Consider the following 27,588-nt stretch of genomic DNA (forward strand, 5'->3'; position numbering starts at 1 on the left):
GTACGAGAAAGCGTTGTAGGCAGGTGGTGAACGTCATTCCGGAAGGTTATTTTTATCACAAAGATAGGGTGGCTTCTTTGTTTGTATGATCTTATGGAAAAAAGAACAGGTATGAATAATTTGTCTATCCTAAATATTGAGCCAACCCATCTCCTCAGCGGCACGGATATGTCTTTTCTGACCTTGAATCAAACACACACATGAGTTTTGAACCTCTGTAATCGATTACAGTCTCTTCTAGTAATTGCAGGACTATATATTATGTCGGCGTAGTTAAGGTGGGAAAGGACTAAAGAGTCATACAACGTGGTTTCAAATTTTCTATCCAGTATTTTTCTATTTGAATAAGCTAGTTTCAAGTTGGCGAAGGCACCTCATATGATGATACTGATGTGGCTATTGAAATTCAGAGAAAAATCTAATATGACATCAATATTTTTCGAGTTTTTGGACAGACTAAGATTATTTACTCTGATATGGATACCCAAGCAGTTGTGGCATTGATTGCGTGTTTTTTGGATAGAGAGATAGTTGATTGAGATACATAATTTGGAAGATACGATAGCGATATATTCGATATCTGAATTCAGCTGGATATCATCTGCGTATTGGTAAAGGCAACTGAACTTGATACAATTTTGGAACTCGTGTGTATAGATGATGAATAGCACAGTTCCAAAATAGAGCCATGTGGAACTCCACCCTTTGTATGCAGAAAGTTAGAGGAATTTTCTTTCATCAAAAGGGCCTGCATTCGATTTTTCAAATAAGTCTGAAGTATATCGACTGAATCCTCTGTGAAGCCAATATAATCCTTATATCATGATACAAGTGATTTGTTATAGTAATTTATGATACCTCCTTGAACGCCCAAATTGGCTCTCTTAGGTAACAGAGCTCACACCAATTTGTTATTTGAAGGTTCGATAAATTTCATTTGCTGAAGTTTTAATGAAATATGCTATTGTGGCATTTTTACTCGAAATATCATAGAACTTGAGTACTTATATAACAAATAATTTATTGTGATTATTCAATTTTTTTCAAATCTACATTTTTATTTTTTATTTTTCATTTCCCTTTATCATTTTCATTACCCATTGTACCGACTTTAAACAAATTGCTCTGTAAATGTCTTCATTGTTGAGCAATAAAAGTTGGTTGTCAAGACAGAAATATAGGACTGCCATTTCATGTTCTTTCAAAACAAACAATAACAAACATTACAGCACCATAATGAAACATAAAATATTATAAAGAATCATATTATTCTACTAGATAATTAGTCAAACAAAATTTTTCAGCTAATAGAACAGCAGCACCATTTTTTCATTATCATCGATTGATATTACAACTGTTTTTGTATTCGTTTCTGATTGTATTTTCATCCCGGCACTTGAATAATTCAAGTTTTGCTAACCTGAAACAAAAACAAAGGCATTCTTTGATGAAACTACCGTTTCATTAGGACATCAGACTCAATCAGTTCCTCTAAGAAAAGTTCATGGACCTTTTCACTTTTCTCTTACAGTATTTTTATTTCCGTAGAAGTTTCTAGAGTTTTCCCCATTTTCCAGCTCATTTCCACTGCGTCATTCGCTAATTGGTACCCAGTTGGCCTTCCCGACTCATCAAACAACGGATGTATCAACAGTAACATCTCTGACCCGGCTAAGGGATATGTCTGTAATCTGTTGAAGCAATACAATTAGTAATCTTCTGGGATATACGGAGAGAAATGAAAACATTTTGGATGTTGACATTGCTCAAGTTCAGAATGAAGGATGATACTCAGGTTTACTTTCGTTGGTTCTACGCGTTTATGTGTTTTTTTCAGTTGTGAGATGAACTAGTGACAAAGTATAATTATGATATTATGGCAGTCTGATGCCAGTCTGAAATTTGATTAATAAAAAGGTGAAAAACTGCGTTAGTCGCTATGATCCGAGAGTAAAAGGTATACTGCGGGCTTCGCCACGGATCCTGACGTTTTTATATAGGTAGACCCCCGGTTGATTTGGAGAAATTGATCAGCTTCGTTCTAAAGTAGTACCCTTCAGATAAAACAAACTTGTGCCAACCTTTTTTTCAATCCTCGATTGATATACACTCTTTGGTATATCACAAACCGTCGTCCTTTCTTGGGTACCTTAGTAGTTATACCAACGCTAAGCTGGATACAGTCCATCCAGTTCTCTGAAGTCCATTGAGTTCTCAGGCGTAAGGATGACGTAAGTACGTGAACAGTTGTCAAAAAGGCTTGAATGAGAACAAGAGAATGACTTAAGTTCTTGTGCATCCTTGTTAGTTTTTGTAGAGGATATCGTCAGTGACCAGAAGGGTGTTGTCGTCGACGACTTCGACAAAGAAAACTGTCAAAAGGACCTTAATATACCCTGAGGGTTGAGAGAGAAGACAATGGAATGACGTAACTTCTTGGAGCAACTCTCGTTTTGATTGTCAATGACAAGAATGGGTTGAAGCGCATTACTTCAAGATAATACTCCTTATTGACTCTACGACCATGTGAAAGGTGGAAACCTGCGTTAGTCACTATGATCTGGAAGTAAAAGGTATACTGCGGGCTTCGCAACGGATCCCGACGTTTTTATATAGGTAGACCCCCGGTTGATTTGGAGAAAATCATTACCTTTGTTCTAAAGTCCCGTCTGTGAGTCTACCTGTCTCTCTTGAAAACCCTTCTCAAGAATAACTGTCTATCGAATTGGGATATACACTTGGAATTTTCAACGCCTTTGTTTTTCCACTTGATCTCCGAACCTACTGTTTTTTAAAGAAATTGGAAAGTAAAAAAGAATTTTTTTCGGTAATTTTCTGATTTTTTTTCAAGAATTGATGAAAATATATGAAACCTCTTCTGTATCTCAGAAACGGAAAATCCATCAAAAAAGACCATGGTTACTGTATGGTGGCTGGTGTAATTCACTTTCTGCAACCGTCTCAAACCACCACATCGGAATCCTATTGTTAGGAAATCGAAGAAATGTATCTAAAATTGCGACAACAGCAGTAGCAGCAGCAGCCGGCACTGGTCAACAGAAGAGGTTTGATCCACCATACTTTCCAGACCTCTCACCAACCATCTTTTGAAGCAGTTCGATAACTTTCTCACCTGTAGAACCTTCGCCAATCAGGACTAGCCAAAAACGGCCTTCGTCGACTTCACCGAAACACGAGCACGTACTGTTTATGCTGACGAAATATGGCCTTGTGTTACGCTGGAAACAGTGCACCGATTCAAATGGCTATTATTTCGATTAAATTGATTACGTATTGGAACTTGTGGTATCAAACGTTTTGTCTCCTACCACGGCATACATCATCAGTGGAATATGCGTTGACTGCGAGGATGAAGATTATATCTTGAAGTCTTATGGCATGTTTCAAGATAATGTCTCGCATTCAACGTTGATTGCTGAAGTGCTTTGGAGTAATTTGAAATGTTTGGAAATCCATACATCTTGACAAACACGAAAGCTAGGAAATGGAAGCTCCACGTCTTTTCATGTGGAAATCGATAGACCAAAGAATACAAAAATGCTCTCTTATATTAACGTCGCTATTCAATTCATCGTTGACTATGCTCCCGAGGGACTTTTGAACAAAAACATAACAGTAACGACGTAGTCGTCGCAAATTGCCTCATGAATTCCGTGCAAAGTAGCAGTTACACGTGAATTGTGACGTTTACGAATTCTCGTGATATGCGACTAGGTATGTGGTTGGAGACGGGGCACAATTTCCCATGGAAATTACGAAATGTTGGGACAGTGCCGCGATAACATCCATGATATATGACACGTATTATGATGAGATATTCGGTTACGTGCAGTCCCGTTTCCGAGCTGGATTCGGCCCTTTGGTTTCACGAGTATCGGTTGATATGTTTGGTCGAGAGGAAATTTCGACTCTATTATAATGAAGGAATTTGCACGTATCGCGTGAATAGAGGTAGCTTTTATTTGGTTTTGAATGCGAAATCTTCGTTGTTTGTGCGTGATTAACAAATTGGGAAATGGTACCTGAAGTATTCGAGTCCATGGTGGCGCCCAACGTGAGGCTTCACCTTTTTACAAAGTAGCTCAAATATAAAAATATAATTTAATCGTGGCTTTCCCAACACATACCAAGGATGGCAAACTTCTTGTTATAGAGTGTGTGTGCTGTCCAAACGAAAAAATCAGTTTCAAAGTTCACAGATGGAAAATTCATCCAACATACTTTTACGGTTCAGTTGAAGTTAAGATTTCTATATTCAACAATGAATTAAAAGAGGAATTCAACCAATTGCTTCTTTTCTGGCTGTTTTTTTGTTTCGGTGTAGTGAATGATGATTAGTGGCGTAAAAAAAAAGCTGGAAAGGGTTAAAATAACTCAGTTGAATTAGGTGCTAAGTTGTAGCGTAACTTCCCTATCGCTCGTGATTTCATAATGTAATATGTTTTCGTTTTTAGTTTGTCCTCGTTTGTCATTTATACTCGCTGTATCATGTTTGTTTACATCTTTTCGTTATCGACGTTAACCTATTTTTCATTTCATTCCGGTGTAAATGCTAGGGATTAGGGATCTGTATTGACAGAATTATCAACATAGTTTGGCTTGGCCTATTCGCGCGGAGATGGCGCTGTCAGTAACTTTCTCGGTATAATTAGAACTCGTTTTTCTTACACATTTCTTTATTTGAAAAAGTATTGTGGTAAAAAGTTTAGGAACGTTGGATCCATCTGCAAGTGGACTCGTTCTAGTTGATTTCATGTATTGGAACTGCAAATAAGTTTTTCTGGAACCTTAGCGGTATTTGGAAAGGGAATTAATTTGAACTTTTCTGCCTGGTCTAGGTATGTAATATATCGAGCTAAACTTTAGGCATATTATTTATATTCATGATTTTATTTTCTAGAAACTTAGTTGTCATACAACCGATCAACTGGGAATAAAACCTTTTTAACCCGAATTATTCTGCTTGGTGTACGAACTTATTTTTCCCACCCCACTTCAAAGTTACACAAAGCTATGTCAATTCGTATCAGGTATAGATAGGAGGTGAAATAATAATTGTTCAGTGAATACTGAGTCACTCTTTACCTGTATCTGTAGAGTAGGGAGGGTGAGTAGGCCGACAGGACTTAGGCCACATGTGACCCATTGTGCATCCTCTCGAAGAGTTGTCCTCCTAGGTAATCGTCCATCCTGTCCTTTCCAGGAAGGTGGACAGGTCACTAGGAGACATCTCCTTTATCAGGTGTAGGTCAAGACTCGCCGAACACACAATAACTCCGGACACTTGCATAGAACATGCCTGACAGTTTCATCTTTCTGTTCACACATCCTGTATAGAGGTGTGCCCATTAGCCCCATATTTAAGAGGTTTTTTCTCAGTCAGTCAGAAATCCTACTGTTAAGCGTAGATTTTTCCTAGTCATCGCCGGATATTTTTTCGGCGCCAGCTTCCCAGGGTCGCCCAGGGTGATCCTTGTAAGATTGCATCCTTTGATTCCATTGCCATCTTTTTAGAAATTGAGCATGGGTGTGACATTTGGCTAGTTCCGCAATTGTCGAAGTCATCAGGCCGTAGGTGTCACTGGGTCCTAAAATTCTTAGTCCAGCCGCTTCCTTGGCTAAATAGTTGGCAATGAGATTACCTTTACTCCTGTCGTGCCCTTTTACCCACCTCAGGATAATGTTATCATCTACCAAGGCTTTGGCTAAATCTTAGTGGCAATATAGTACTAGCCCTGAAGTAAGACGTTGTCTGTTCAACGATGATAGGGCTTGTCTACTATCAGTGCAGATTGTTGTGTTTTTTCCAGAAACCATGCTGGTATTTTTCCCATTCCCCATATAATCCTTAGGCTTAGTGATCTGGAGTACACTACATATCCTGAGCCTTCTTTGTTTTTTGAGTCGTCCGTATATATGCGTATTGCATTTGTAGCATCTGACTCTGTGTTCTGTTTTATTTGTATTTTGTAGGGTTTATTAAATACAAAACCTGGGTTCAATTGCATCACTGGCTGCCTGCAGCAGAAGTTGCGCACTAAGCGATTCTCGCTATAGGCTCAGCCTCACATGTCCCATTCCTACTTCGACGTTCACACCAGTCGTGCAAAATCGTAACAAGGCCATTAACGCAACCTCCTTAACGTACAGGTCCAGAGGGGTCAAACCAATATTCCAATATTGAGTCATTATTGAAACTTGTGATTTACAATCCAGTGTCTACAAATAACTCCTCAATTATGCGAAGTTGGCAATGTACCAACTTCAGGGAAGAAATTGTGATTTGATTTGTACGAACAAATCAAACAAAACACGGCCCTCAGTATATCATTAAAATGTAAGGACAGGTTTTACACGCTCAAAAGTGCATGGTAAAATAAATATTTGGATCTAGCGGTGGATACCAATCCAAATGTCCCTCCTAATCTCACTGATGTGGTCCACCAAAATTTCGAAGTAAGTTCTGATGTCTTCAGTGTTATGAGACAGTTTGGTTAATCGAAGGATTTGTTAAATTAGTATTCATCTGGCGTAGTTACACGACATCTAGGCAATAGCTACAGTGTTGACGTTCATACTATCATGTAGATATATTTGATTCTAATCAAGTTTTATTCTTTCAAGGGATATCATCAGATATAAGCTCCCTGATATCGTACAACTGAAAATGAGCATTATCATATTCCAATTCCATTCCAATGTTAAATTCAATTCCATGATTTACCGTTCCCAGTTTATATCCGATGTATGAGAAATGAGAATTTTATGCTATGTACTTTTCCATTCGATTCAGTTTCATCCTATAATTGAATATGATATTCCAGTTTGCTCACACATTTATGTCGATATTCCTGCTATATTTCCAAGTTTTTTTTTTGTAGACCATTACGAAGCCATAAAGGTAAAATAGTATTTGATACTGTTATATTCCAGAAAAAGCGATCATAAGCGATGCAGAAACATTGGTGGTAGACCATTTTAATGTAATTGTCAGGGAACCGATGCACTCCAAAATATTAAAAATTTTTGGACGTTGATCGTTGTCCATTTTTGATGAGTATCATTTTACTCTATGGACATGACTGGTTTTAGTCTTCATCAGTGGATTACATCTTGTATCTGTCTTTAGTCAAGGGAAATGTAACAAGCCTCTGAGTAAGAACGTTCAGTTTGCCGTGTGGTCTGGTGGACAATGATGTGAGCTATCAGGAATATATCTAATAGTACTGGCATCAATATTCCAGACCTTGGTATTTATAATCACGAAAACATTTAGAAATGGTAAGTTCTCCTTGAGTTCAGTTTCATATTCAAACTCAATAATCGGGGATCTGTTGTTGAACGTCCTCTATCTTGGATTTCTTTTTGTCAAAGATCCCAAATCATCATCTATATCGGATGCAAGTCTGTGGAAAGTAATGCAGAATCTCTTTTACTTCCAATTCAAATTTGCTCGTGAGCAGAACATCCATGATGACTCCACAATCTGGAAGTACCAACACTTGACATTTGACAGTTCACGTGTTCACTATGATATAGCTTCTCCAGTTTCTCATTGGATCAGTTGGTATGCGATTGGACAAACCGTTGTGTATTTGTGCACACAACGTTATATCAACGGTCTAACAGCAGCCAATTGACAAGCTCATCTATGGGGTTGGAAAAATACTTTGGAAATGGCAAAGAGAAGAAATATTATCACTACGGCTTCACGGAATGAGATATTTTGTTCGAATTTGCTGGGACTTGTTTTATCGGCTTTATAGCAGCCTACTTCCAAAATTATCTACGAAGTGCACAAAAGTGTTTGATATGCCAAACATGATTGTCATCATACATTTGTCATAGATACATTTCCATTGAATTTGAGAATGTGATTTGAATATCATTTCTTTATGATCTTATAGCAATAATTCACGCTCCTAGGCAACAAATATTTGTTATTGAATTTGCAGAGTATAGTGCATGGGTATTTGCTTACATGTACCAATTTTCTCTAATTCATCACTGTGTCAGTCGAATTATTCAGACCATGTCTTGTTTGTTGGTGGCTTGGGGTAGCTCTAACTAGAGAAGTATAACGTCATAACGACACCAAGAAGTTTTGAGCTCTCAAGGGTCTTCCTCAACATTCTCAACAAATCAGAATGGAATTCCTCGTTGCTTAAGGCCCTGGTGATATTTCACCAGGTTGACAGCTTCAAGTTCATTTTGTCGCAACTCAGTACTCGCTTGGCTTATTGAGGAGAGGATTTTATTCGCTGTTTCACCCATTCATCATCAAAATAATGAAAGAACTCATTTAAAAACTTAATTAAATATTTATTGTGACGAAACGGGGAAAATACTTCAGGAATAAACTCACACTATACTGCCACCCAGCAGGATCGAAGAAAATGTGCTGCATTGCTGGAACCTTTTCTGAAGATCAATAGATACTGAATGAATTTCTCAATACTGTCTCTTTTTAATCTTTACCTCCTTCAATATTTATATGCTGACATTGCAACTTTGATCTGGTCACTATACTGTAATATGCTCAGTATGCAATCTGTGCAAAATTTGCGTATTTGGAGATTGTTTTATATTTCTATATCCTGTGATCGTATCAATTTCGATGTCTATAAACTTGAAATATTAAAAGATGGAATTCTGAATACTGAGTGTTTTTGTTTTAGAAGATTGATTGAATAGAACTGGCCGATACTTGATGAAAATACATATTAAAAAAAAACTAATCAATATAATTTATTGTATGATTTTCACTATAAGAGTTTTACAAAAACCGCGACACGTGTTTCGCTATACAATAGCTTCTTCAAGCATAAACTTGTCGCGGTTTTTGAAAAACCCTTTATAGTGAAAATCATACAATAAACTGTATTGATTAGTTTTTTTTTAGAAGATTGAAGTTGAGGTTGGAAAATCTTTCAATTCATGTATTTACTTAAATGAATTTGAATTATTTCATGATTATTTTTCATATTTGACAATTTGAAGCCTGCCTTTACAATTTCATTCATAAACTAGATCGAAATTCTGTCATCACAATAGTGTTCAATGATTTTTTGTTCCTCAAACCATTTCTAGTGAAAGGAAATACAGCATAATTATTTTTTTCCAATAACCTGAAAACTTTCGAACGCGAGTTTCCTCAGTTTGCTGGGCAAAATTTTATTGAATTGTCAAAAAATCTATCTCAACTGTTTTAGTTTTTTGTTGTATTTATCAAGTTTTTAGACGTGGTTTCACATCACGTTCCAAACAGAACTAGGATTGAGTCAACATTTGTTGAAAAAAATTCAATTTCATCCCAGCTTGAATGAATATAGCATCATGAAATTGCATTACTTTTTTTTTACGAAAAATAATGTTGACAGTTGATGAGTGCTAGCAAGTAATGTTCGGTACTTGTTGGTACTTCTCTTAATGTCTTAATTTTCTTGCAGCATTTTTCGAAACCGCTACATATGCAAAAGTGAAATATCCAGTTCGAGTAATGGAGTGCAACTCGTTTTATTTTCTATGCCGTTTTATGTTATTCCTACTCTAGTTTTGTGCCAACACTTAAATTGGAATTTATGTGTCAATGTTTAACAGAATTCACATATGTGCATTCTATGCAGGAACAAGGCATGGCTGCAGGGAAAACTCCAATTTTTCAGTCGTAACTCGGCATTTTTACTTGTTCGAAAAGTTGTAGCGACTCGAATAGATGACGTCGCGCTAGTTTCGATGCGCAACTTTACTCGTTTTTGCATTTTCATTCGATTTAGTACGCTACTGCCATACATTTACGTGCACGACTGAAAAATGTCGCTATTACAGAAGTTCTGAGAGCGGAAGTTATACTGAATGCATAATGATTTACAAAGAGCCGTGGTATATTATAAATATAAATATAAAATAAATAAATATAAAAATAAATATAAAATCATTATCAGTATTATTATTATAATATATGTATTTATACATACAGGATACATATATAATACATATAGGATCATCATCAAGATTTAATAACATAGTTATAATTATGAATTCAAAAGATTAGATATGCGGAGAGCAGAAATATCCCATTGCATGAAATAAACCGAACGTAAATGCAACAGAGAAATTTTATCGTCTGTAACATGAAAAGTGGATTTGCGATATGCAGGAATAAATGGAACAGGGCTCTCTTGTTTTCTAGACAGACGCATGCACCAACTACGCTATCAGTATCACAAAGCAGAATGACAGTATTTCTTTTTCATATTTGTCTGCATAACGCAAAACCAGTTTTTCGAATTTATATCACAGAAGATGAAATGTCGCGTTTCATATGCAAATGGTATAAATTTCTGTCGAATATAATTCAATAACCGTCGTGGCATTAACCAAGGATCTAGCTGTTTTCTGGCTGGCACTTACCACATTCTATTGTGTAGCGACGTGGTAGGTGAATTTTTCGCATTTTCAATTCCAAATATTCATTTTCTTAGTGCGTATGTATAATTTTTGAGAAGTTAGTCTTCAGACTAGTTTTGATTTTTGCCAATTTTTTTGATTATTTTCTTTATACATGGATGAACAAAAGGGTAATAGTCAGTAAGACTTTCAAGTTGGTCCATTAACTCATGCTTCAATTAATTAATCACATTTCATTCAATTTTGAAAGTGAAACTAATTAGTATCTTTCTGACATTTTACGACTTTTAATACCATTAATCATCGGTTACTTCTCAAGGAACTTTACGACTTTGGACGTTGGTGGGCCAACTTCAAATTAGATTTATGGAGTCGCTATTCATTAGTATATTTTACGTAATGAGTACAAATAAAGACTTTATAGTTGTTATTATGGGATATTTCATTGAATGAATGGGTTACACCTAGGCCTATTATATTATTACTTACAAAAAATTCAAGATTTTCAGAAACAAATCACAAAATCGAATCTATAATACAAGGTCAAATAAAAAATACCGCTGAACAGCGTAATCTTTCAGTCCAGTCCAACTGGATTCTAATTCGGTTGGACTGGATTTTACAACGTTGTGATTTTGTACTAGAAAGAGCTGATCTATTTCATACCGCTGGAATTTTGGCTTACGATATGGTGCATTATCAATCGCCACAACGTTTCTCAATGACAAATTCGAAAACAATAGTTCCAACACCTATTTCTTACAATTATTAAAAATTATCTCTTTGTGATGATCACCTGTATCACAATTTGATTTACATTCAATGCAAGCATTATATAGACTCAAAGCCAGTTTCACTATCCGCATGTATTATGATCAGACCTTACACTACTAACAGGTTTTTTCAGATCTTCCATGGTATGATCACTCCAACATTCTTGGTGCCTGTGTGTGTTTAGCCTAAATGTATGTTTCATCCATATGTCACATTTGTCTCTATAAATCCGCATTTTCTTCAAGAATTTTATCCCAAGTAGTCAAATAGACTGGTGTTTTATCAGTATTTTTCTATTATTTTTCACCTTTCTCCATCGAAAACTTCTCCTCTTGAAGATGATCCATTGGTGATCGAAACACGTGTCGAGGTGTTAAAATAACGGTTTGGTGTTGGGAAAAACTCCAGTAATATTCATTACTACATCAAAGATTCCAAACAGTACATCATTCACCACAATTTTGGAATTTTCGATATATCTCTTTTCACCTGTTGTTGAGAATGTTTTTTTCTCGCCATTTTTTTTTCATCTCTGATATGATTTTTCGTACAGATCGCACGCAAACCTCTGCGGCCTCAGCTACTCTTTCTTGAATCTTCAAAGTTAAAATACAAATCATTTATTATAACTATTACTCTTTATCTTCGCAAGAGAAATTCTCATTCTCTCTGCTATTGCTTTCGCTTGCATAACTCTCAATACGATATTCACATTTTCTCTGCTCTGTCCACCGATATATACTACACTAGTTCCTCTATGTTTTAATGAGCTCTCGCCCCACTCCGCCGACTGATCTACTGCGCATTAGATTTGCCAAGCTGTAACTAATATTTGTTGTACAATGACTGGTGAAAGTGGCCAACATATATATATATATGGATTGGTTTGAAACTCTGGCTGTTGAAGAAGCCCACAAGAAACCTCGTGTTTGGTTGAGATACGTTTACGACACCTCCATTATATGGAACCATGGGAATACTGAACTAGACGCCTTCCTGAAACACATCAACAGCGTAAGACTTTTCATCACTTTCACAATGGAGAAGGAAGTCCAAAACGAATTGCTATTCTTAGACGTATTAGTGAAGAGGACCGATACTAAGTGGGAAACATCTGTATATCGAAAACCCACTCATTCGGGACGGTATCTGAACCACGAATCCAATCACCATCAATCGACTAAAAGATGAAGTATCAAGAGTCTATTAGACCTTGCTTTCGGGCTCTGTAATACGAAGGAAGGTCTCGAGAAGGAACTAGACATCATCAAAAATGATCTTCCACGGAATGGCTACTCCAAAGCGATGGTAGAACAGATTTTGGCTAAAAGACAGCAGGAGACTCGCAAGCAAGTGAAGCCGTCACAACCAGTGCTTGCACTTCACTACATCAGAGGACTATCGGAAAGGATAAGAAGAATTGGTTCCAAGTACAACATCAGAACCTGCTTCAGATCCGGAAATACTTTCCATAGAAGACACACTAAAAACAAACCACCAAACGCGGACTGCGATTCCAAGAATTGCACTTACCATTTAAATGCGGAAAATCTTATATCGGTGAAACTAAGAGGCCATTGAATGTTCGCATTGCCGGGCACAAGGAACACACACAGCGAGCATGTTCGAGCATGTTTGGACATATCAAAATAACATCGAGTTGCCCAAGATGAGATCATTCACTGAGAGGAACATTGGTTTAGGAGAAAATTCGAAGAAGTCACATACATGTTGTCCAGCAACATATTCACCCAAGCTAGCGTAGAGATATGCAACACGTGGAAACCCATCATCGAGCGAGAAATGGCCAACTCCCGCCAAACGGTCAAGTCCCGCTAATATCAATGAAGCGGAAAGAGGAAAGATGAGATAGGTGAAAGCTCTCGAATGACCTATAAATGGTCAGATCTCGGAGGAATAAGTCCAGTTATCACCCGAAGACTATTGTGGATACTAACAATCGAAACGTCGTGAAGTAACTTGGTTCGGAATATCTTAATATTTTACTTTTATTTTTTGTTCAATTGTTCTATTTTTACTTGTATTTTATTTCACTATTATTTCATTTCAGACTTTTTTGCTTGATATAATTGTTATTTTCAGCTATTTATTTTTAATTCTTTTTTTTAATTCTTTCAGGGATTTCCAATCATTTTATGTAATATCAGACAATGGAAGTTCGAACAAATGAAATTCATCATGGATAGAAAACTTGAGAAATTTCCATTTTCATAATTTTTAAAGGAATTTTCGAAAAGTATCATGTAATACGTTTACAACACATATTCTGAATATATACTCACCATAATTACCTGATATCGGCGACCCAAAATCTAATACGTTACTTGACCGTTCGGTCCAGATTCCTTCAGAATGCCAAAGTTTTTTTTCTTTTCAGGATCTGGAAGGCGACACTCCATTGCACGACGCCATATCGAAGAAACGTGACGACATGCTAACCCTTTTACTGGATCACAATGCTGACATAACGTTAACCAACAACAATGGATTCAATGCCCTGCATCATGCCGCTCTACGTGGAAATCCAAGGTGAGTATTCTTCGAAGTTCAAAGGGCAATGTTGCCGCAAGAGATTCTAAAAATGTTTGTCGAGTAGACGACGAACGTATGCGATGAAATGAACCAATTTTGCATAAGAAATTGCTTCATCAGGTTGTTCATCCTTTTTTTGGAAGATTTCCACATTTTTTTATATCAAGATTGGTGGAGTGGAAAGCTGAAACTTTTCCACAAAGTTGACAAAAGTTATGAAAATGACACGATGTGGTTACTGTTATATATAACCTAACTTTACAGAAAATGATAATAATATTGTTCATGACATTCGTAAAAGAATAACCTAATGTTAGTATCCGTCAGCAATTCATCAATTATCTCATGAATGTATAATATTTTATATTCCTTTTTCTATTTTCCATGACCTTTGCACTCCGCGCATTTGGCCAGGCTCCTCTTGTCAATAATTGACCGGAGCTTCGTCGGCGGGCTCACCGGTCTTGCTCAAAGCAAGTTTCTTTGTTACTTTTTTTTTCCAACAATTTATTTTTTACTAGTGGTCTCCTCCCCGGGAAACCATGTTTCTCCTCCCCGGGAAACATGGCCCCTTTGCGTGATTATCCGATCCACTCCGGCCTGGATACTGGCGTGAATAAAGCCGGTCTTTAATTCACATCCTGGCAAAAAATTCACGTCTTGTTTGATTTTACACAATGGACATATGGACAATCGCAACAGAACAGAATTCCCCGTGATAGCACATGGCATCTGCGTACGTACCTTCTTTGTAGACGGACGTTATCGGCACGTCCGTCCACTATCACGAAACTATCATTTTATTTTCCATATTACAACTCCGATATCCAACAGTAGGTATGCGAAACATTACATATTAAATAGAGTTATTTCAAATTTGAGGTTGGAATTCATAATTAGGTACTATATGAATTTTACTTACTGTGACGTGTGAGATGCTACAGTGTATTACTTGTAGAAACAACTACCTGTGATTTCATGTAGTATGAAAGATTTCAAATCATTATTACATTGTTAAATAACATCAAACTGTCGAACGATAGTGTTATGTCATTACTTGTCGACTGATGATTTTGATTCACATAGGAGTTCCTGCTAAATGAAAGCAACTTTTGAATGTTTTGTCTTTGTTTTTCACTTGCCTCAACAACTCGATGAGCACTTTCACCTCAGCTTTCCCCAACAACAACTGCCGCTCGGAAATATACCCATGGCAACAAGGAATCCAATGAGATATATGCATGCCTATTATGCATATTAATATTAACGCTTGAGGAAACTATTGTATAGCGACACACGTGTCGCGGTTTTTGTAAAACCTTTTATAGTGAAAATCATACAATAAACTGTATTAGTGAGTTTAAATATGGATTTCCATCAAAATCCAATGAGATATATGCATGCCTATTATGCATATTAATATTAACGCTTGAGGAAACTATTGTATAGCGACACACGTGTCGCGGTTTTTGTAAAACCTTTTATAGTGAAAATCATACAATAAACTGTATTAGTGAGTTTTAAATATGGATTTCCATCAAATATCGACCAGTATTCAACTTTCCAGTGCAGTGGTTCGCAACTATTTACCCAACCCAAACTGTATCCAAATTGTTGGATTGGCTGCAGTGGATCTCAAGAATGGCCACCAAGGTCTCCAGATCTCAGTAGCCTAGAATTCTTCAAGAAGCTAGCGTACAGAATTCCCAGAATTGGTCGATACTTGATGAAAATCCATAACTAAAGTATTCAAAAATGTATTAAAAACAATAAAGATAAAACTTGCATTTAGGTAACTGTATATCGGCCAAACAGGGAGAAAATTTCCTCAAAGAAGTAAAGTACATAAAAGTCGTTTTTAAAAAAGTAAGACCAATTGCACATTTGCAAACCACTTTTTAGCAGAAGGACATGAGTTCAATAATGAATACATGTTACATGTAGAGAAATAAAAGTTGAAACACAATCTTCTAGAATGTTTAGGAATCAGTATATTCAATAATTCGGGTGATTTATCGAATGATCAATTAGAATTGAAAAACTTCTTGTTACTATATATTTTTTCATTGCATGGCGAAACACGTGTTGCGTTTTTGTGAAACTGTTCAGTGAAAATCGCACAATAAAGTAATGTTTTAGCAAGTATGTGATGGAAATATGTACCTGAAATGTATGACTTGTTATGCACTGTTTGGAATCTCTGGTGTAATAATGGATAATACTAGAGTTTATTTCCAACACCAAACCGTTATTTTAAAACCTCGACACGTGTTTCGATCACCAAGTGATCATCTTCAACCGTTATTTTAACACCTCGATACGTGTTTCGGTCACCAGGTGATCATCTTCAAGAGGAATATTAAGCTGTTCAATCTTCCTCTTGGAAGTGTTGAAATAACGGTTGAAGATGATCACTTGGTGATCGGAACACGTGTCGAGGTGTTGAAATAACATTTGAATATGATCAGTTGGTGATCGGAACACGTGTCGAGGTTTTGAGATAACGGTTGAAGATGATTACTTGGTGATCGAAACACGTGTCGAGCTGTTGAAATAACGATTGAAGATGATCACGTGGTGATCGGAACACGTGTCGAGGTGTTGAAATAATATTTGAATATGATCACTTGGTGATCGGAACACGTGTCGAGGTTTTGAGATAACGGTTGAAGATGATTACTTGGTGATCAAAACACGTGTCGAGCTGTTGAAATAACGGTTGAAGATGATCACTTGGTGATCGAAACACGTGTCGATGTGTTAAAATAACGGTTTGGTATTGGTAAAAAAACTCTAGTTATATTCTAAAATTGATTCTCTGAAAACATCTTGTATATTTATTGACGTAGACTTTTGAATGCGATATCTGGACATTTCACGTTTGTCTTCGTCTTAGAAGTTTCTACAAGTGAAGTTTTGGGTTTTGAGAAGGAAAAGGGAATGATTTTCGAAACATCTGAAGAAAGCTAAGTAATAGAAACTTTTTTCCATTGATTATTCAACGTATAGGCTGGCTAATTGGACAGTGATTTATTGCAGTAACTTGTCGGGGTGAACATCAACTTCCCACAAAAAATGTATTTCAAATGCAATATCTCCGTCTACGTAGAATTTTGAAAACTCTGGTTTTATGAATAACACACTTTCAAAATTATGCGGTGATATGGAGAGACTCTATCTCGAAAGACGTAAAATGAATGGACGAATCAGACTTATGTGCCTGCGTAATTCCTCAGACACCTCGAGGAATTAAGTTCCCTCGGGAGACCGCTTTAATTTTGATTACGGTTATCAGTTCGCCAGTTGATGGCCCCCTATAATCTGTTGACTTTACGAATTTATGTGAAGGCTTAGTAAGATAGTGGTTCATAGTAGAAAATTCATTTTTACTCGATGAATTGTTCAGGAGTAATCCGAATTCCGAATTCATTTATAATTCTACTAGAGCAGGGTTTCTTTTTTCATTCACGACCCCATTTGCGAGTTTGCTGACGACCCCATGTAGGTATAAAAAAAAGATTGATAAATATCTTTTGATGATTTATTCATTAGGTAACAATATACGTATGAAAATATATTGTTTTAGAATCCGTTTAGAAACATACAAAAATCTAAAATTCAAAATTGCACAAAAAGTAGCACGTAGTAGTATTAAATTAGAATCCAATGAGATGGAAATGTCTGTTTTTTATTGCTTGATAACAAATTAAATCTTGGTGGAATGTTTGACACTGCTGAGGTAAAACCTCTTCAATATTTTGAACGATATTGGGATTTAATATGTCGTGTTAAAACTGAGAAAGTTAGGAATCACACGTTAAAAGGTAAGACCTCGTTAGTCCTTAGCTCTAACAAGTTTTTCAACTTCTGAGAGTTGTCGTTCGTATGGGGGCGACAGCTGATTATCGGAAAAACAGATTTTTTTAAACATAAATATGTGGTGTTGAATGGCAGAACATTCAACGTCGTATTAGCGATTGTGGGAAATTCAGTTCTAGTTCCGATCCAGAATTCAGTCAAGGGATTTTTTGGTGATTGTAGTTTTAAGTTTGAGCAGATGGTCAGTCTCATTTAAGCCAATCCAAAACGGCTTTTGATTACAAGATATCTTTTTGAAATCAATATTTAACATAAAATATGTACGGAACTGTGTTTCTAACGCTTTAAAGTGATCTACAATTATTTTTGCAATAAATATTTTACAATGATTTTTCTCGATTATGAAATTGTCGACACTGAAAAATATTTCGAACGAATTTTTTTCTACCTTACTTTTCCAAATGTTGATCTTTGAAATAACACTTTTAATTTTATCATTCGAAGTAAATATATCGCAATTTTTCCTTGAGCTCGTTCAATTTCGCAAAAATATCTGATAAATAACACAGCTTGGATAACCATTAGTCATTTTGAAAAAAAGCAGCAAGTTCACATTTTCGTTCGGTTAAAAATATTTCGATTTCGTCCTTCAATAACAATAATCTACTTGAACTTTGACCTCTTGACAACCATCTTAATTCTACATACAATAATAAAGTTGTGCAGTTGGAATCCGTATCCTTACAGAGATTTGAAAATGAGCGGCTGTTGAGGGCATGGCTCTTAATAAAATTCATAACCTCAACAGCATCCAGAAGCATATCGTTCAATTCTGGTGCTGATTTATTTGCTGCAAGGACCTCTTCGTGAATGAGGCAGTGGTTAAAAGTTATATGATCATATTGAGCAGCTTGAAAAAATGATTTGAAACCAATATTTTTGGCCGTCATCACTCTTGCATCATATGTGCATGTTCCACAGCAATTTTTCAATTCTGCTAGTATGACAAATAAATACACATCTAGATGTTATGAAATCGTGTATTTTAATATTTTACATCAAAATCTCTCGCGCTCCATAGTATAAGAGGGCCTGTACTAGAGCAATGGCTCCCCGGATCTACAATTCATTACCCGACTAAATAAAAAAGTATAAAATACTATTGTTTTAAGAACAAATTGAAGGAATTTCTAGTGACAATGTGTTTCTTTTCTGTAAAGGAATATTAACAAACTTAACATGTTATCTGCTCATTCCTTTCTTTGTTTTTCTGATGAAACTGTTTAGTTTTCAGTTATTTGTGTGTTCAGTTTAATTTCATTTTTCTCTCCTATATAGACGAATCCAATACAATTTTTAATTGTCAAATTGAAAATGAAATTATCATTATCATTACTCTCATTTCAAATTATTTTTCAAACTGAAGGATTGTTCTATCAAATACAAGGTGTAACTGAATAAGTGTAAAACATTCGAGGAGGTGATTCCTCATCGAAAAAAAGAGGATCTTTCATATAAAGAAACTTCATTGGAGCATCCCTCGTTAAGATACAGCCCCTTAAAGGGGGTACATAAAATTTGTATAACAATTTTTTTCATAAGCACTGAAAAAGTTACAATATTGAAATTAACTTGACGTTTTGTACTACCAAAAAGACACTTAGCCAGTGATTTATTTGGTTTACCCCATGGTTGTAAGGGGTGGAAAACGCAACCCCTAAAATTTATTTCCAATGTAACTTTTTGTCTTATCATTTGTTTATCATTTAAAAATTTATTTGCGATAACCTGTTCCATTGTAAACAAAAAATGTCTTTGGGTTTTTTGCCCAAAATAAACCAGTTCGCAGCAAAAAATTATTTTACGAACAACTACAGAGATACATCGTCATAAATACGAAATGGATTTATTGTTATTTTGTAATTAGTACCTGCATTAAACGATTAAAGGAAAATGAACAAAACTAATTTATTAATAACAAAACACACAACATGTAGAAATCATAGTAAATGTTCAATATGTCTACCTTCAGACATTACGCATGCGTCTAGGCGTCGGCGTATTGAGCTACGTATTTGCTCAAATATTCCTGGAGACTCTCTGATTACCCTGAACGCATCGATGATGCGGTTTCTCAAGTCCTCTACATCGCGAACAGGAGTACAATAAACCAAATGCTGTAAGTGGCCCCAAATAAAGAAATCGATTGGATTGAGATCCGGGTATCGAGCGGGCCAGTTCTGTGGTCCTCATCGACCTATCCACTGATTTGCATATGTTTCAGTCAAATGCTGACGTGCTACTTGACTAAAATGGGCGGGAGCCCCATCATGCATAAAAAACATATCCCTTCTGACGCCCAAAGGAACTTCCTCCAGCGGTACTGGATGCACTTCTCTTAAAAATTGAACATATGCTTCACCATTTAATCGGGGAGGTAGAAAATGAGGCCCAATTAAATCATCCCCAATAACTCGGAGCCATACGCTGAGAGAAAACTGTTCTTGATGGTTAGTTTCGACAATAGCGTGAGGGTTTTCATCAGCCCATATGTAGTAATTATGAAAATTAATAATCTTGTCCCGAGAAAAACTACATTCGTCTGTGAATTCTATCGTCTTCAGGAAGTCACAATTTCTTCTAATCATTTCCAGCATCCAATTGCAAAATTCAAGACGGTTCGGAAAGTCTCGCGGTAACAGTGCCTGTACTCGTTGCAGATGATAAGAGTTGTTCCTTTAAAATTCGAATTACCGTCATATGATCAACATTTAGCTGGAAAGCAATCTTTCCAGTACTGGCAGTAGGTTGTTCTTCAATCAAATTAAGTACACCTTCCTCAAGCTGTGGTGTTCGTACTTCTCGATGGCGACCATAATTCTGCGTTCTTTTGTCGAATGAACCATATTCTCGTAATCGTTGATGAAGTCGAGCAAATATTCTATGTGAAGGATGCTGCCGTTGAGGATACATTTCAGCATATATTTTAGAAGCTCCTATCCCATTCCCCTGCGACAGACCGTTAACGTAATGCATATCAGCCATTTCCTCATTTGTGTATGTCATTAAGTGAATTATCAGAGTAACAAATTAAGAACAGAACAACAACACACAGTTAGTATTGATTCAATTTCAAAAATTCACAAACTGACAGCGTCATACCAATTTAATTGTCACTATCGCTAATAGCGACCTACTAGATAGAATAGTTTCGTCTTTTCGCATTTATGACGATGTATCTCTGTAGTTGTTCCTAAAATAATTTTTTGCTGTGACCTGGTTTATTTTGGGCAAAAAACTCAAGAGACATTTTTTGTTTAGAATGGAACAGGCTATCGGAAATAAATTTTTAAATGGTAAACAAATGATAAGACAAAAAGTTACATTGGAAATTAATTTTAGAGGTTGCGTTTTCCACCCCTCACAATCATGGGGTAAACGAAATAAATTTCTGGTCAAGTGTCTTTTTGGTAGTACAAAACGTCAGGTTGATTTCAATATTGTAACTTTTTTGGTGCTTGTGAAAAAAATTGTTATACAAATTTTATGTACCCCCTTCAAGGGGCTGTATCTTAACAAGGGATGCTCCAATGAAATCTCTTTTAATGAAAGATCCTATCTTTTTTTCGATGAGGAATCACCTCCTTAAATGTTTTACACTTATTTAGTTACACCCTGTATAATTAAACCTTGGGGATAAATTGAAATTGTCATGACTGGGAACAAATTCCATTCGTAGTCATTTGCTACAAAAACTAATAATTGGTACATTTCTACAGTATTTTCGATTTTGTGACATTCCTTCATACATTTCAGCTGTATCTTCCGAAAGATACTCGTGTAGGCTTTGCGGTCCAGCGAACCTCATCGAGGACGTCTAATTCAAGCTGACAACGCTAACGACGAAGATCCTTTGCCGTCATCCGTAATTCGAAGTGATTCCGAAAATGCTGATTCCGTTCGGTTGGTGTCGATTGAAGTCAATCCAGTACAAAAAAAAACCGAAATAAACGTCAAAGGAATATCTGTAGGGTTTATTCAAGGGGGCGAAAATATCTGTACTTGAGAAACATTACGTTTTTCATTCCTTTCGTGGAATGAGGTCGAATAAGATTCTTTTAACGTTATAAGTCGGTCTAATGCTATACGACCAGGCTGAAGAATGGAAGGGATATCATCGTAACTCTAGATATTACTAGAAGAAATGGTGAATGCTACTAGAAATAATGGCGAATGCAGAGTACTCCACAAGATTCGACTTGGGTGCTTCACAGTAGTTTTTTCTAAATGTCTTTTTTTTTCGCAATTCAAATTATATTGTATATCGATCTTATTTTGATGATTTTTTTTGAGCTAATTGACGTAGGTAAGCTCACTATTACTTCTATGTTCCATTATATCAAAAATAACCTACATTATTGCCTACGTTGACGTATAGAAGAAATCGTTGGCAAAATTGATAACAATAGTATTCCAAAAGTCACTATGACTGTTCCACAATGTATAATTTTGAGATACTTTTTTGAATGTTTAGAATATTATTCAAACTCATATAGAATTGTTTCTATGATGATTTTATTAATGGGTTTTTGCAGTTATGATGCTTTTTCTATGGATTACACCCAGCTAAGTATAATGTTTCACTGCTTGGATCTTATTACTGGATACTGGTTATTATACATTGATCTCTTGTAATTTCACTTACACGATATCAATTTGTTACATATTTTAATTATCTGAATTACTCTATATCCAGTTTTATTCAATTTGCTGAGTTTCTCTTCGATTTTCACCGAGATTTCTAATTTCAGTTTTTCATAATCTGAAAAATGAACAAAGCTAAATCAATTATGAATCTGCTGAAGTGTTATGAAGAAAAAACTGTTGAGTTCACCCCGAAAAGTTACTGAGTAATATAAACCGCTTACGAGTCTAATTAGTCGGTAACTTGTCTCATTCATGAATTTCGCCTACAAATCGAATAATTAATCGAAGAAGGAGATTTCTACACTTAGCTTTTTTGAGAAGGTGAAATTTTTGGAAAATAGTCCTTTGTTTTCAAAATCCAAAATTTCACTTGAAAATTTAACTTTTAACGTGTAAATTCCGAATTTAATGTCGGAATTTAGAGATCAAACTGAGAATTAATAAACTAAGGTCGAAATTCCTTGGTTTCAATTTTGGTTCAACAAATAATGAATCGAACTGAAAGGCAATATTTCGTTGAAATAGTGGTGACAAATTTTTGTCAAATATTTGTTGTTTTATGAATAAAATCGACTGTTTCACGGTTTTCATTGAACATTGACATTAATGTCGAACTGAATCCTCTGACTTAAAATAAATCCAACCCAGCTTCGTAACGAAGTCGATTAGTATGGTGTATGTATGTATGTATGTATGTATGTATGTGAGTAATGTATGTATGTATGTAAGTAATGTATGTATGTAATGTATGTAATGTATGTATGTATGTATGGATGTATGTATGTATGTATGTAAGTATGTATGTATGTATGTATGTATGTATGTATGTATGTATGTATGTATGTATATATGTATGTATGTATGTATGTTTGTATGTTTGTTTGTTTGTTTGTTTGTTTGTATGTTTGTATGTATGTTTGTTTGTTTGTATGTATGTATGTATGTGAAAGATGAACAAAGACAGCCAACCCGTCCTGAATACGCTAACGTGGTTGGTGAAACTTGTGTCTAAAAAAATGTGGCAGTTCTGCTATTTGGTAGCACATAGAACACGAATTTATTCGGTATTTTGGATCGCACGGTATAAGCGCCTCTTGAGAACCCTTTTGAACTTCCGTTTCTCAGCCTCACAACCTGGTGTGTGGAATAGCCCCTTCACACCCCCCTCGAGATATCGTGAAAGATCTGGCGCTGAAGCTACCGGAAGCGGATGCTGTGGCTGCCGTCGGCGCCAATTTCCGTTAGGAGCAACACGTCCTCGCAAACGCCATCGCACGTGCGGAAAAAATTATGCAAATCCGCGACCGGTGCGAAAAAACGCGTCACGTACACGATACGCGAGCTGCGTGTGAGTTCCGTGATGAAAGCGAAAATTGGGAAATGTGTCGGTTATAATTCGATGTATGCCTTCGGTACGCCGCTCTCGGTAACGGCTTTTCGGGATTGAAGAGCTTTTGATGAGAATGCATGTTTTTTTTGTTTACGACGCGGTAAATGAGGGCTGGATTTTTGCATATTATGATTAATCTTCGAATGTGGGGCAACAATCTTCTAAATAACTGGTTTTCTGGCTTATGTTCACAAGTAATTGGAACGACAGCATGCATTATAGAACATGAATCTAAAAATTTCAAATGAAAAATTTGATAAATTAAATGTGAATTAATTGAATCTAATCTACTATAATAATAATATATATAATAACAATGATACAAATACAAATACAATACAAATATATGTATGAATAATGAGATGATTTGTGCTAGTGCCTTAGCTAGTGCTAAGAGGTCATTGAATGTTCGCATTGCCGAGCACAAGAAACACACACAGCGAGGGGAAACTGGCGAATCAGGAATAGCAGACCATGTTTGGATCCATCAACACAACATCGAGTGGTCCCAAGCTGAGATCTGAGAAACATTGGTTTAGAAGAAAATTCAAGGAAGCCGCATACATGTTGTCCAACAACGTATTCAGCGAAGCTAGCGTAGAAATACGCAACATATGGAAACCCATCATCAAGCGAAAAATGAACAACTCCCGCCAAACGGTCATCTCCCACGGAATCAGTGAAGCGGAAAATGGAGAGCGGGGATAAGTGAAAGTACTCGAACGACCTATAAATAGTCATCTCTCGGAGAAATCAGTCCAGTCCGAAGATGATTGTATATACTGACAATCGAAACGTCGTGAACTAACGTGACTTGGAGTCTCTCAACTTTTTATTTTCTTTTTTCATTCCTTAATTTTTATTTATTTTAGTTCAATTGTTCCATTTTTACTTGTATTTTATTTCACTATTAGTTCATTTCAGGTTTATTTTGCTTAATATAATTGTTATTTTCAGCTATTCATTTTTAATTATTCTCTTTTAGTTGTTTCAGGGATTTCAAATCATTTTATATAGTACACAATGGAAGTTCGAACTAGTGAAATTCAATAAATAACGAGTAACGATCTGAGTTCGGGGAGTGGGAGTGAGTTTTCAAGGGTAAAAAATGGTTTATCTCGATCACTGGCAAAACTACAAGTCCTGTGAAAAAAAGTTAAATAGCAAAGTTGTAGGTAATAAAAAGATCTACAACTTTTGTATTCACAAATTTTTCACATAACCCCAAAATTCATGTGAAAAATCCAAATAACCAAGTTTTTGGTTTTTTATTTTCATCTTTTTAAAAAAAAATCTATTCCTTTTCTAATGAGTTTCATCCTACTATTTTTTTTTTCACTTTTTACCATTTTTGAAGGCTTCAGCCCTGATCTACTACTCGATAAAACTCAAAATTACCACCCCAGAGTACTCTATATACTCTGGGCAATAGAAATTGGAAAATACGGATAACTTCAATAGAAAAGGAGAGGCAATGAACATCAATTAAGTTTGACTACCTGTCCTGAGAGGTACACAACGTCAGGGAATCCAATGGAGAGAAGCCAAGTCATTCCCTCTAATAATGTTTCAAAACCAGAGTCAGATACTAGCATTGCACTAAATGCGTTCGTAACAACGGGAACATCAATTCGGTACTTCGACCGTTACAACACTGCCTTTGATAATGTTTACCGCAGTAGTTGACGAAACGTCAGGTACAAACCTTGCATACCGCAGCCATAATATCTGGAAAATAGCTAATATATATTTTCACACTATATATTGTACTTGCAGTACGCAATTTAGTAAATGGAAGTGTTCTCAGTTGGACTGTTACTCCACACTACTTCACAATGCAATTCATACAAATTTATACAATTGAACTCTAAATATTGGCGCTACAGTTTCGGGTATTAGTTAAATGAATCACAGATTCTCCACTCGACATAACATTTCACAACGTAGTACAATCTTCAATGAATTTTAATTCAGGTAAAAATCTAACCGACTGTCGATTTCATATATTTAAAGTCAGTACTCATGTGTAATCCACCACATGCTTGAATGAACCAAGACAATTTCAACTGGTTTGATTAGATTGTTCTGTGTCTCCCTCTCTCTAATTTTGTTGGACGTTGCTTCCCACTCGGGCGCATTTGTCCAGGCTACTCCTATCAAAGATGACAGGAGCGCGGTCTTGCTCGAAGCAATGTCACCACCCCTTTTTTGTCGAACTTTTTTACGATGAAAACAATTCAACTTTTTTATTGTCGCCTTTTGCTCGGAAAACCTTTTGATTTTTTCACATATATTTTTTGAGTCGCCTCCTCTTCGCGAGACCGTCGGGTTTTTGAATTCACATACATGGCCCCCTTTACGTGGTTATCCGAACCAGCCCCGGCCTGGATACCGGCGTGAATAAAGGGGGCCCTCACTTATTTTTGTCTAAACTACCGCTTAAACTTTAACATCTTTGCACAATAGACAATCACAACATAAAAAGAAGCCCCGCGATAGCAGGTGGCATCCGCGTACATTTGTGGACGGACGTTATCGGCACGTCAGTCCACTACCACGGTCACCACAAAACTCAACTGTGTCTCATTCGAGGATATTTTCCGTAACTTTCTCGAAACTACAGTCGACATCTGCTGTCACCTATTGAATTTATGCATCATATAATTTTCATAGAGGTTGCAAGAGAAAAATTCACCTTTCCTTTTTACATTTTTAAATCATAATTTTATCCTAACTTACGAGTACGTTTCAATAGCTGCTGGGTTCAGTATAATGGAAAAGTGTGAAAAAACTCAAGATGTTTTTCTTTCTTTTCACGATTCATACGGCAAGGCTTCCTCATCCGCGAAATTGAAGTTGTTCGTCCTCTTGAAACATTTATAAATTCAGTTGCTTTGTTAAAAACTTCAAAGGGTAATTTAACTACAGATTCTTCGAAATTGAGTTTCAGTTTCATACACTGGTTCTTATTTCTATATGCCAAAGTGAAGGCATATATTTCTATATGCCAATTAAAGCAAATATTGTGTCAACTGAGTTGCTTTTTAGCTTCTTGAATAACCTGGAAAAAACTGACAGGTTTGTGAAAAGAATTCTATTTTTGTCAACGTTTCGAATAATGTTCAATTCATCCTCAAGGATTTGTGAAGAAATTACAATCTCAATTACTGTTTTTGAGTATGTGTCTGCTACTATTGTACACTTACGTTTTCAACAATCAGCTCCGATTTGTCGGGGAGTGAAATATAAACTTACGAAAAACAGTTTTCCTTTGTTACAAAGAATCACACATATACGCTTCACGAGTTCACTAACAAAGGACTAACAGACTACAGATGCCATCAAATATACAAAACAGTTGGTTTGAAGGTGATTGACAATGTTTCATGATGAATTTCACTAGTTCGAATTTCCATTGTGTACTATATAAAATGATTTGAAATCCCTGAAACAACTAAAAAAGAATAATTAAAAATGAGTAGCTGAAAATAACAATTATATTAAGCAAAATAAACCTGAAATGAAATAATAGTGAAATAAACTACAAGTAAAAATATAACAATTGAATAAATGAAAACAAAATAAAAATAAAGGAATGAAAAAAGAAAATTAAAATAAAGGAATGAAAAAAGAAAATAAAAATAAAAAGTGTAGAGATTCCAAGTCACGTTAGTGAACTTAGTGAACATACAATACAACATACAATAAAAATAATGCTATAAAACAGTCTGTTTTGTTGTACAAATTTTAGAGCTGGCAACTCTAGGCTAAATACTAAAAAATTAATATTTACTTGAAAAATATAATAATTTCGACAGTAAGATTTTGAGACCGAACAACAGTACTGATTAAAATACTATGCTTGAATTTATCATTAAAAATATAACTGCTTGATGAATTTCTTACCTCGGTAT

At 35.8% G+C, this 27,588-nt stretch overlaps 1 protein-coding gene across 1 annotated transcript in view; it reads left to right on the forward strand.

Annotated features, from left to right (window-relative positions):
• LOC111514813 (E3 ubiquitin-protein ligase mind bomb 1) overlaps window positions 1–27,588 on the forward strand; it is a 456,223-nt gene that overhangs the window by 162,292 nt on the left and 266,343 nt on the right. The window contains exon 7 of the mRNA XM_074171098.1: window positions 13,604–13,755. Within this exon, the coding sequence (XP_074027199.1) occupies window positions 13,604–13,755 (152 nt within the window). The remainder of the gene's footprint in view (window positions 1–13,603; window positions 13,756–27,588) is intronic.

This window comes from Leptinotarsa decemlineata, unplaced genomic scaffold, assembly GCF_025532065.1.
Source record: "Leptinotarsa decemlineata unplaced genomic scaffold, Ldec_3_MD MMD2_tig00000008_RagTag_RagTag, whole genome shotgun sequence".
NCBI lineage: Eukaryota > Metazoa > Arthropoda > Insecta > Coleoptera > Chrysomelidae > Leptinotarsa > Leptinotarsa decemlineata.